Genomic DNA, 12,192 nt, shown 5'->3' with positions numbered 1-12,192 from the left:
TGCAGTTGCAAATGAGCGCGAATGAGCATACATCCCTCCCACGCAAACCCGGCACTGAGACACCAAGAGGATGGAAGCTGGCTGCCTGGCTTCTAACAAAACAGAGAACTCAGGAAAGAGACAGGGAAGAGAAAGCCAGCAAGGAAGGCTGGTGGGGGTGTAAAATATGCAAGCAAAAAGATCCAAACAAGACTTGCAGCAGTTACATCAGAGAGCAGCCCCAGGCTAGCAAATAATTTTCACCCCAATCATTTCTGCAGCTTCTCACCCCATGCCTGATATAAACACACTGGTTGTGAATGTCCTGATCCTATCAATATGTCACATGTTATTATGTCTTCTGGGGAGACTGTGTCACAAAGAACTGACATTTATAACAAATTTAAAGGTTCCAGTCATTTCAAAAATGTCCATCTCCACCCCAACTTTGGAAAACAAAATGTAACCAGACAATAAGAGGGTAAGGGAAGATGCTAGGTGAGTCTCGTTTCCCTGGTTATAGGAGAGGGTGGAGGATGAGGTCTGCAATAGAATCCTGCCTTGTTCAAGAAAAATACTCCATGATCTTCTGTTCTTGTCCCAAGAATAAAGCACTGTTCACCCTACATTTATATATGTAAATAAATCGCCCGTTATCCCACTCACAGGCAGATATCCATAAAAAGTTAGCTTCGATTTTCCCTTTGTGTTTTGCTTCCCCAGTAATTCATAGCATTAGAAGCAGATACAGAGGTTTGTTCCATTCAGAGGCCAAGGAATTTACTTTGGCTCATCCTGTCCACATCCCTATGAAATGGTCAGAGAGAAAGAGTCATGTCAGGGTGAATGAATTAGTGGGAAAATAAGGCACCACAGTGCCCCAAACTCCAGTGCTGAGCTTTCGGATGAATGGGATGGGGTCAGTGGCTTCAAACCCAAGAGGAGTCTTGGGATCTCACCTTGCTGAAGCCAGCTACTCAAGAGACCTGTCACTAAAAACGTATAAACACTGATGAGAGGAGAGAAGAGAGGACTGAGGAGCAAAGGGAGGGGAGCCTGTTCTGGGAACAAGGCCTGAGTCACTCACCACATGGAGAGAAAATGAACAGAGGTGAAAATTGAGTACAGTTACTGTACCCACTAGAAGATGGGACTCAATCATTAAAGTACAGTATGATGCAGGCATACTGATGGCCCCACCTCTTGAGAAAGAGAAGAGACCTGGAGAGAGGAGTCCTTTATAGTCTGCATCCCCCACACAGGGTAGAGACTCTGCCATTCAGAAACCTTACTGAGGGAGCAGGAAGGCTTCTGATTGTCTACACTCGCTGTCACTGAATCTTCATGACCCCAGGCAAACCAGCTGATTTTCAAAGTTCTTTGTGGACTTTCCTGGTGGTACAGTAAATAGAAATCTACCTACCAGTGCAGGGAACAAGGGTCCAATCCCTGCATCAATCTTAAGGGAAATCAGTCCTGAATATTCATTGGAAGGACTGATGCTGAAGCTGAAGCTCCAGTACTTTGGCCACCTGATGCAAATAACTGATTCATTGTAAAAGACCCTGATGCTGGAAAAGAATGAAGGCAGGAGAAGGGGACGACAGGGGGTGAGATGGTTGGATGGCATCACTGCTCGATGGACATGAGTTTGAGCAAGCTCTGGGAGTTGGTGATGGACAGGAAAGCCAGGCATGCTGCAGTCCATGGGGTCGCAAAGAGTCAGACACGACTGAGCGACTGAACTGATTCAAGCAAGGGTGCCTAGACAATATTAAAAGTGAAATGCCACTGTGAGTTAATGAGATATTGGAAAGCTTTTAACCTCAGGGCTGCAAAACTGCACCGTTAATGCTGACGCTCATAAACACCGTCTTTATCAAGAAGAGAGGAGATCGGAAATACACGCTACTCATTCATAAAGACAAGGGCCAAGAGGCAGCAAAATGCCAGTGATCAGGCAGCGGTACCCCAGCGCAATGACGTGGGCTCTAAATACCACCAGTGTGATGATCCATCCATACTCCTTCCCCAGCAACTCTTTCCAAGAGTTCAGTTCAGTGGGAATGTGACCTGGGACAAAACCACACTAACCCTGGTGCAGCAGACTTCCTGCTCCCAGTATCAGCTTCTGGATTGGGGTATCTGTAGTGTTATCCAATTTTTAAACACAGTGGAGGGGCAGGGGAGGGGACACAATTGTCCAGAGTGCTCTGAAAATAAATAAATAGGAATTTAAGATAGGGCTTAAATGAGAAGTAGCAATGAACCTTGCTTTAAGTCTTAGTGTGGAAAATCATCAGACAGACATTTTTCATCCACCCGTATTCGTACTAAGTTGCTCCAGTTGTGTCCAACTCTTTGCGACTCTATGGATTGTAGCCCACCAGGCTGCTCTGTTCATGGGATTCTCCAGGCAAGAATACTGGAGTCAGTTGCCATGCCCTCCTTCAGGGGATCTTCCCACCTCAGGGATCAAACATGTGACTCCTGCATTGCAGACAGTTTCTTTACCACTGAGCTACTGGGGAAGCCATCACTCACCCCTAAGCATCAGTAAATACCATCATAATAAAATACAAGCTTGTAAGAATAACGTGACTACAGTTATTATTCTGAATATGAGTCTTCTCCTTCCAGGGATGGAGTTAAGGTAAACGTAAGAAGCTAGATTTGGCATATTCTGATTCCAAGGCTTGCCCTACGTGACTTTAGGATGGATATGGTCTTAAGGAAATTTCTGATATGAGCTTGTTTTCTCATCACTTACTTTCAAAAGACAGGCATGGGGAAAAGTTAATGAGTTGAGACATTTCACCAAGGTAGCTGTGGTTCCTAGGCTGTAAGATTTAGCAAACTGGCAACACTTGAAAAAACCTTTTTTGGTAATAATGTTTATCTTACAAACTATATTGCTTTTTGATACTGCTGCTGCTGGCTAAGTCGCTTCACTTGTGTCCAACTCTGTGCAACCCCATAGACGGCAGCCCACCAGGCTTCCCCATCCCTGGGATTCTCCAGGCAAGAACACTGGAGTGGGTTGCTATTTCCTCCTCCAATGCATAAAAGTGAAAAGTGAAAGTGAAGTCACTCAGTTGTGTCCAACTCTTAGCGACCTCATGGACTGCAGCCTAGCAGGCTCCTCCGTCCATGGGATTTTCCAGGCAAGAGTACTAGAGTGGTGTGCCATTGCCTTCTCCTTTTTGATACTAAAGTTGTTTAATATACCATATGGTACTACTATCATTTTTAAAAGAACACTTTAAAGCAAAAACATATAGGATAATCCTTTATTTTAAATTCAGCATTATTTTAAAAAAAACTTATTTATTACTTATTTTTCTCATTTTATCATGGATATGTGTGAGCTATCAAACAGGCACCAGTCTAGGCCTGGTATTTAAAAATCTCCATGGAGAGATTAAGACATGGGGTTTGGAACCAGGATTTCTGAGTTGGAATCTCTATTTTCTTAAGTAAAAATGACTCCTCTGATTCTGGGCCTTCCTGTAACAATGAGAATACAAATACCTTCTTCCTGGGGTTGATATTAGAATCAAGTAAGGCAATAAACAAAAATACTTTGTAATCAAAAAAGATCAGCATGCGTATTACTGTACCTATTAGTATGTAAATTTAGCCTAAGTCATTCTAATTAAATGGGTTTTATTACCTATCATCTCAATTAATATATATTGAACACCTTTTACATATCTGTGACAGGCTTTAGAGATGTTGTGATGAGCGTGGTTATTCCCTGCCACTCAAATTCACAGCACAACCAGGGAGAGAGACCTCAAGAGACAATGAAGCTTCAGTGTCCCGAGTGCTCTGATGGCCACCACAAAGTGCCCTCGGGACGCAGACAGGAAGACTGTGCTCAGGCGGGGGCCCAGAGCAGCAGCAGGAGGAGGATGAAGGCACGAGGTTTCCAGGCAGAGAAGCTGAGGGAATTCTAAGGCAGAGGCAATGCAAAAAGAATAGACATGCATCCTATTTCCTCACATTCATCACCCCACAAAAGACTGGGGAAATTTTTCATCTGAATTTGGTATTTAAACACTTCTTTCCCTTAAAATCTGAGCCTACATGGCTTTGTTTCAAAAGTTTACCTCCTGTGAGCTACACAATCCCATTATTGGGCTGACTTGCTCATCAAGAAACCGTATCAACCATCCAAATTCATAACATGTGGGACTGTGCTCAGGCTTGGGGACAAGGGCTTGGAGGACCCAGGCCCTGGTCTCGAGTGGGATGAGATCAGACACGGAAAAAACAACAAGCAGCTACTTAAATGTTCAATGCTATTCATAGTCAAAGCAAACACTCGTATCATCGAAGCTGGGGAAGTTCTAAATGCTGCTGCCTTCACATTTTCAGCCCTGGTGGACGATGATAATAAATCACAATCAGAATAAATCAATAAAAAAGGAAAAGTGACATCAGCTTAAAAATATTTCAGCCTACAGAGTTTAGATACACTTTCATAATTTAGTTCCTTCAGGTTACATGCGTGATCTCTCATTTATGGGATCTGACCTTGGGCAAGTCACTTTCCCTCTCCAACTTTTGGTCTCCATGCCAATAAAATAAAGTCTGAGCTAGGTGGTCTCTAGGTGTTCCTGCCAACCTCAACGTTCCAATACACAAAATTAGCGAGACGTAACAGAACAACGTGTCTTAGTGACCACTGCCCTGTTAATGTTCTTTAGACTTGTCCTCATCATTATAGCCTTATGTCATATCTCGATGTAGTGGTAGCTGGCCCACCAGACATACCCCGACTCTGTCAAAGAGCCAGGCATCCATCAGTAAAGCTCAAAGAAAAAAAATAAACAGTTCTCATGTTTATAGGCATGATTTATAGGAAAACGTTAAAGACCTCGATCCTCCTGAAGTCAAGAACCAAGTCTAAGTGACTTTATTTCAAAATTTACTCTAGCACAGAGCCTAGAAGATGCCTTGCATACTTGTTCAAATAATTATCAACTAGTTAAGGAGTGACAATAGAAAACAGATTTAAGAGTACAGAAATTATCAATTCCTTTAGTGAGTGAAATATTAAATTAATATGTATTCTATTAGTGGTTAAAAATGGCAATTATGTTTTTTAAGGAGTCAGTGGTATGCCTCAGGGGCAGAGGACTTGAGGAGCTTTAGAAAAAATTCATAGCATTCAAGATAACACCGAGGGTAGTCAAAGGTGGCAGAAGAGAATCCACTGCAAGCAGAAGGAGCAGGAGATAGCACGTGACAGGTGACAGCTGCGGGGGAAAGAGCATTAGGAGAGGAGTCGAAGTTTAAGGTCAGTGCATCTCACTAAGATGACTTAGCAGAGGAGGAAAGTTTCCCACTGGCTGAGAGCCACAGGACTGGGAGTTCTCTGGCAAGCAGCCCCTGGGTAGTAACACCTTCTGCTGGACTGAAGGTCACACTTTTTGGATGAAAGAGGAGATAAGATATTGAGGGGGATATGGAAGGCAGATTTGGTGCAAATCAGGAAGGTTTTTAAGCTGAGAAAGTTCCAGACAAAGTATACCTACCTCCTGGTCTGCAGCATCCTTACTTATGAAGATTAAAGCTTTCTAACAGAATGGGATAGATGGTCCAGACAAGCAGGAAGACCTCCCAGTCCATCTATCCCTTGACCTTCAGACTCGCCCATTCACTGCTATGGATATAACAGTTATCAAAGACAGAAGGATCAGAACATCCAAATATCTGCAGTCTTTGCTTTCATTTGTTAATTAACGTGGCTAATTGCTATAGAATGTCCTTGCCCAGCCTCCATATTCTAAGAGCCTCCATAATGCAGTCTAAACCCTTTTATGACCCTAATAGGTACCTAGAGCCTCTTCAGATATGTTAAGTTTCAGAGATGCTGGTACAGTTAGGAAACACATGGAAAAGCAGTTTGCCATCCCCGGTAGCCATGGAGATGGGCTGCTTGGTTCTCTCTTCAAGAAAGATTTTGCTGCTAAGTTGGAAAAAGCACAATTAGCTGACAACCCCCTCAGCATCCCCTGCCACCACCCCAGAGTTGAGGCCACATTCTCCCCAGGCTGCCCACAGCAAGTAACTGAGCCCTGCCAAAGGACTAAAGCCAGGCCATCTGTGCCTCACATGGGACTCCATTATAGGCATTCTTTTTTGGGAGTTCCCCACTGATGATGGGTGAAGAATTGATAAGGTCTGCATGTGGTCTAGGGCTTTCCCTGCCTAAAGCTGCTTCTTTCCACTTCATTTTTAATAGGCATTCCTGTCTTCCCCAATAAATTATTTGCCCTTCTAAATCTCCCAAAGCACTCACATTCTCCAGGAGTATCCTTGAAACTCTTCTCATCGGGCTGAATGGCGAGGATGGACTTTTCTCCCTTTCCCAATGGTGGGAAGAGTTATTTCCATCCAAAGAAATGCTCTCTCCAAGTTTCCATTCCACTCTTCTGTCTCTGACCTTCTCAATAGGATGAAGCGAATGGTCAAGAGTTCTGAGGTACCTCTTTATAAGTCAAGTTGTCCAGCACCTCACTTTGTAATGAGAAAGTTGTTGTTCTGTGTTAGGCCTCTGATCTATCCTCCACAGGACAGAAAGAGTCCAATTTTAACATCCTGCTAAATAGAGAACATATAAGTCCAGAAACAAGGGTTACCAAAAGCCTCAACTTCTGCTGTAGCTTATAAAAAAGCCACGTACTGACCTATATAAACCCTTGTCGAATGGACTCCATCAGGACAAATTGGAGACATTACAGTGTTTTCTCCCATGGAGTCTCAAGAAGACTTCTCCTATGGTGCCTCCAATGACTTCAAAAAGGTAAGAAAATGTTAAAAGTTACTAAAAGCTGTCTTTGTATTTTCTAGATGTTCTTTGTAATGAGAAAAGAACTACCAACTGAGCTATCAGGGAAATCCCAGGTGTTCTTCAGCTTTCTTAAAAGTATCAGTTTAGTCGCTCAGTCGTGTCCGACTGACTCTGCAACACCATGAATCGCAGCACACCAGGCCTCCCTGTCCATCACCAACTCCTGAAGTTCACCCAAACCCATGTCCATCGAGTCGGTGATGCCATCCAGCCATCTCATCCTCTGTCATCCCCTTCTCCTCCTGCCCCCAATCCCTCCCAGCATCAGGGTCTTTTCCAATGAGTCAACTCTTCATGTGAGGTGGCCAAAGTATTGGAGTTTCAGCCTCAGCATCAGTCCTTGCAATGAACACCCAGGACTAATCTCCTTTAGAATGGACTGGTTGGATCTCCTTGCAGTCCAAGGGACTCTCAAGAGTCTTCTCCAGCACCACAGTTCAAAGCATCAATTCTTCAGTGCTCAGCTTTCTTCACAGTCCAACTCTCACATCCATACATGACCACTGGAAAAACCATATTTATCCATAATTGCTAGGAGAAAGGATGTTAAGACTCTAGCACCATCATTTTAGATTCTGGCTCAAGAGGAACAGCCAACAACAACTCTGCGATTCAAATCCTGGGCCCCCAAAGACTTGTTTAGGATGAATGGACAGTTCCAGAAGGTGCTCTTAGGTAGTCATACTCTGGCATTTCACAACGATCTCAAATCTCACCACCGCTCAGTGATATGGGAAGGTAGATTAAAGTTCTTATTCAAGGTAAAACAACAGCTATGAATACCAGCTGATGAGAGAAAAGCTTCCCAAGGCCAAATCTGCATCTTTGACCATGATTCAATCACCACCAGCACCTTTACTTCAACCCCATTTATTGGCTCGTCCTAGATCTGAGAGTGAGAGACATCATTCATCAACCCTTCAAACACCCCCACCCAAACCACTCAACACCTTCATATGGCCTTTCAAGTAATCTAATATAACCAGCAAACACACTCTGGAGCATCCATGTCCTTTACAGAGAAAGTGGCAGATTAGAAGCTGAAACTCTGATAGTATAAAGGACAAAAGAACCACAGAATCCACCTAATCTGAAGCTGTGGCACATTTCCAGTTAAGACAGCTCAAAACTCAAAATAAGAAAAGCTCATGCCCTTTAAAGTTGAGGGGAAAGTTCAAGTAACAGAAGGTAGGATTTTTTTTACTGAGGAGGGATGATCAACACTTTTACCACCAAGCTGTTTTTGTTTTTGTTTTTTTCCTAAAGAAAACAAAAAACAGGGTCCAGAGGAAGACTATTAGTAAGAAAGTGACTTAAAAATCACCTGTTTTCAATTTAATCATTATTGATAGACTTGTAGTATTAGTACCAATTTAGCCACCAGGGTAGGGGGTACTAATATTGGAGAGTGATTCAATAGATGCTCTTCAGCTTCTCTCAGAAGTTTTACACTCTTGCCTTAGAAATGTGAGAAGTGTAAAACCAAAGGAAATTCAAGCTGGGATGTGAATTTTTTAGGATGAAAAGTCTAAGGAACCAGACTATGGTTATTTGGGGTTATCTGTGTTATCACCACCAAAAAAAAAAGTCATACACCAGATAAGGTACTGCCAGGAACCCAAACTAGCTTATAGCTGTGGACAACCTCAGGATGACACAGTAGCACCACATTAAAATCTGATGGAGGCCCAACTATTAGAAAAGAGTCAACCATGATGGGCAAGGAAGCCAAGCACAGAAATAAAGAACAAAGCAGCAAGGCACCATACTTTTTACGTACGTTATACTGCCATAACAGGGCTGTGCCAGTCTCACAGGCATGGCGCCCTAACCCTGGCACTGGAAATCCATCATTAACTGAGAGTAGGGGCATGGCATACAATATAAAATATTACAAACCACCATGTATTCCAAACTTGGAAACCATGAGTCTTTTAGCTTAATGATAACAGGGATCTTGTTTAATGTAATCTGTCAAATTACATGTGTTGCTCCTCAAGTGACAGGTGTCATCCTATTCTACCTCTATTGAAAATGAGTTCCTACTGAAAATGTATAGTTCATTTTAATAAAAGCTGAGTTTATAGAAAGAAGAGCCCCATATAAAAGTAGCCTTTATAAATGAGCAAGATACGTAATTTTCATCATCCTTGACATTGTATAGATTGAATTTAATCCAATCTTCCCTTATACGGAGGCAAACACAAATGGCAATTTTAAGCACACTCATTAGACTGCAGAGTTAATAATGCTGACTGGCAGGAGAATGAAAGGCAGTCAAAGTTTTTCTACTGGTCAACATTATTGACCAAGTAATGCTGGTAAATTAGCTGCTGCTTCGGCCCAATAGTCTGCAAGATGTGTTTTGTGTCAAGGTGCTTACACACCTAGGAAAGAAGATTAATTTTGGTAATAACAGGACTGGAGGTACCTAAAGATGGTGGAAGGCAATGTGTGAGGTGCTTAATGAAAATTGTCACCACCATCACTGGCAGAAAAAGATTGTGAATTGAGACTGCAAAAATATCTTCTTACAAAAGAAACATCAGAAGCAGTAACAACAATAACAAAATGAGCTGTGACTAAAAGAAAAAAAAGAAAACTTCCATTATTTAAAACTAAATCACTGAAATGGGTTTCAGTGAGAATCAGTCTATCGAAAGTGTTAGAAAATAGGCATCTTTCTCTTTTTTTCCACATATAAAATGACTCTTTGAAAATAGCCCATGTAAACTATATATATATACACACATACACACACACACAAAATACACCTATATATATACACATGCATATATAGGCCACCAAAGAAACTACTTAACAAACCATTCTAAAATACTAAAGGACAGAAAATAAAAGGAATACAGAAACAAGACTGCAAGAATTAATATAATAGCTTGTACTTTGCTGTGTGGATCACAATAAACTGTGGAAAATTCTGAAAGAGATGGGAATAACAGACCACCTGACCTGCCTCTTGAGAAACCTATATGCAGGTCAGGAAGCAACAGTTAGAACTGGACATGGAACAACAGACTGGTTCCAAATAGGAAAAGGTGTACGTCAAGGCTGTATATTGTCACCCTGCTTATTTAACTTCTATGCAGAGTACATCATGAGAAACGCTGGGCTGGAAGAAGCACAGGCTGGAATCAAGATTGCCAGGAGAAATATCAATCACCTCAGATATGCAGATGACACCACCCTTATGGCAGAAAGGGAAGAGGAACTCAAAAGCCTCTTGATGAAAGTGAAAGAGGAGAGTGAAAAGGTTGGCATAAAGCTCAACATTCAGAAAACGAAGATCACAGCATCTGGTCCCATCACTTCATTGGAAATAGATGGGGAAAGAGTGGAAACAGTGTCAGACTTTATTTTTTTGGGCTCCAAAATCACTGCAGATGGTGACTGCAGCCATGAAATTAAAAGACGCTTACTCCTTGGAAGGAAAGTTATGACCAACCTAGACACCATATTCAAAAGCAGAGACATTACTTTGCCAACAAAGGTCTGTCTAGTCAAGGCTATGGTTTTTCCAGTAGTCATGTATGGATGTGAGAGTTTGACTGTGAAGAAGGCTGAGCACCGAAGAATTGATGCTTTTGAACTGTGGTGTTGGAGAAGACTCTTGAGAGTCCCTTGGACTGCAAGGAGATCCAACCAGTCAATCCTAAAGGAGACCAGTCCTGGGTGTTCTATGGAAGGAATGATGCTAAAGCTGAAAATCCAATACTTTGGCCACCTCATGCGAAGAGTTGACTCATTGAAAAGACTCTAATGCTGGGAGGGATTGGGGGCAAGAGGAAAAGGGGACAACAGAGGATTAGATGGCTGGATGGCATCACCGACTCCATGGACATGAGTTTGAGTGAACTCCGGGAGTTGGTGATGGACAGGGAGGCCTGGTGTGCTGCGATTCATGGTGTCGCAAAGAGTCGGACACGACTAAGCAACTGAACTGAACTGAACCGAACTTTGCTTCTTGCTTTCTGGCTTTGTCCATAAGTAAGTAATTCATTTTGAATAAATTTTTTATTGTGTTAAATTTACAAAGTTGCCAAGGTAGTACAGTGATAGCCTGAATACCATAATCTAGTTGCCCCTAATGTCAATGTCTTATATGACCATAACCTAGTTTTGTCAAAACTAGGAGATCAAAATTAACACATTTCTATTAAGTCAATTCAGACTTCATATTTCACTGGATTTTGCACTAATGTCTTTTTTTCTTTTTTCTGTTCCAGGTTCCATCAAGTGTAACATGCTCCATTTAGCATTACTCTTTTCAGGCTGGTTTGGGGAGATAGACTCCAAATCTGATCCCAGTCCTCTGGGTTATAAAGTACAAAGGAACCCTTGACCTTCACATTTCATCCCTTAGTTCCTGATAATGTCTAGTACTTGGTCTTGTCATGTCCTGTCCATGTGACTGAGTTAGTATTAGGAAACTTGAAATCTTAAATACAAAGTAGTCACCACCTTTCGTTATTTCATTGAATCATAAATCAGAAAAACAGTGTTGGACTCCTTTGGTCATACATCGTATTTATTGGTAGATAAATTTTGTGAAATACTGATGCATTTTTCCTCTTGATAATCTAGTGGTAGTGATGGCTTTTTCTCCCCTATGCTTTTCTCATAACTAAGGATAAAGGGTTATTTTTTGCCAAAGCAAAGTGGAAGGTATGCACACTAGGTAAGGAAAAATGACAGTATGATGTAGGGGAAGTTCCTATTAGATATAATGAGGAAGTTGGAGCCTTTCTGGTGAGTGCAGCATGAAGATGAGGGAGATTCAAAGAGGATATATGAAGGTGTTAAAGACCTAACACTCCCAGCCCTTTAGCTTTATGGGGTCAGAAGCAACAAGAAGATAAAAACCCCAGAGAGAGCAGAGGAGGATGTAAGAACAAAGAATTTGCTACTTAACTTGCCATTGGGAAGTCTGGAAGGAGACTCTCCAACAGGGTTCCACCACACCAACAGAGGGAAGCAGCAATTGAAAAGAAATGATGGCATGGCATACTTGCAGAGAGAGGACCAGTGGTTCCTAGGACCCTGGGTATGGACAGGAAGGATTCCAGAGTTTCCTGGGTCCCTGCCATGAGAAGGTTCCTGAGCATGCCAGCTACGGAGGTCACCAGAGAGGGGCCAAGAGCAGAGCACATGGGAACTGTAGTCAGGTCTCTGAGAATCAGAAGCCCCAATGACAGCAAAATTGGGAACCACCTCTTGAGTAATCAACATCAAAATCCTCCCTGGGAGCACTCAGCATCCATGGAAACTCCCACAGGACTCAGAAGAACAGAGACCACCCCCAAAGACTGGGTAAGATGAATTATATCTCACCC

At 42.3% G+C, this 12,192-nt stretch overlaps 1 protein-coding gene across 39 annotated transcripts in view; it reads right to left on the bottom strand.

The window, feature by feature from the left end:
- The window catches only part of NELL1 (neural EGFL like 1), a 1,048,536-nt gene that overhangs the window by 694,392 nt on the left and 341,952 nt on the right, over positions 1-12,192 (bottom strand). The window contains exon 13 of one of the 39 annotated variants that reach the window (XM_086385582.1): positions 6,692-6,783. The exons of the other annotated variants lie outside the window; for them this stretch is intronic. Coding sequence (XP_086241708.1) covers positions 6,707-6,783 — 77 coding nt within the window. The 3' untranslated portion in view covers positions 6,692-6,706. Of the gene's footprint in view, positions 1-6,691; positions 6,784-12,192 lie in introns of those variants that run through there. 39 annotated transcript variants of the gene reach the window in all.

Source organism: Bos grunniens, chromosome 29 (genome assembly GCF_055505025.1).
Source record: "Bos grunniens cultivar Pamir isolate PY7600 chromosome 29, Bosgru_T2T1.0, whole genome shotgun sequence".
Classification (NCBI taxonomy): Eukaryota; Metazoa; Chordata; class Mammalia; order Artiodactyla; family Bovidae; genus Bos; species Bos grunniens.
Note: the sequence above shows the minus strand (reverse complement) of the source record. Positions and strands in the feature narration are given on the sequence as shown.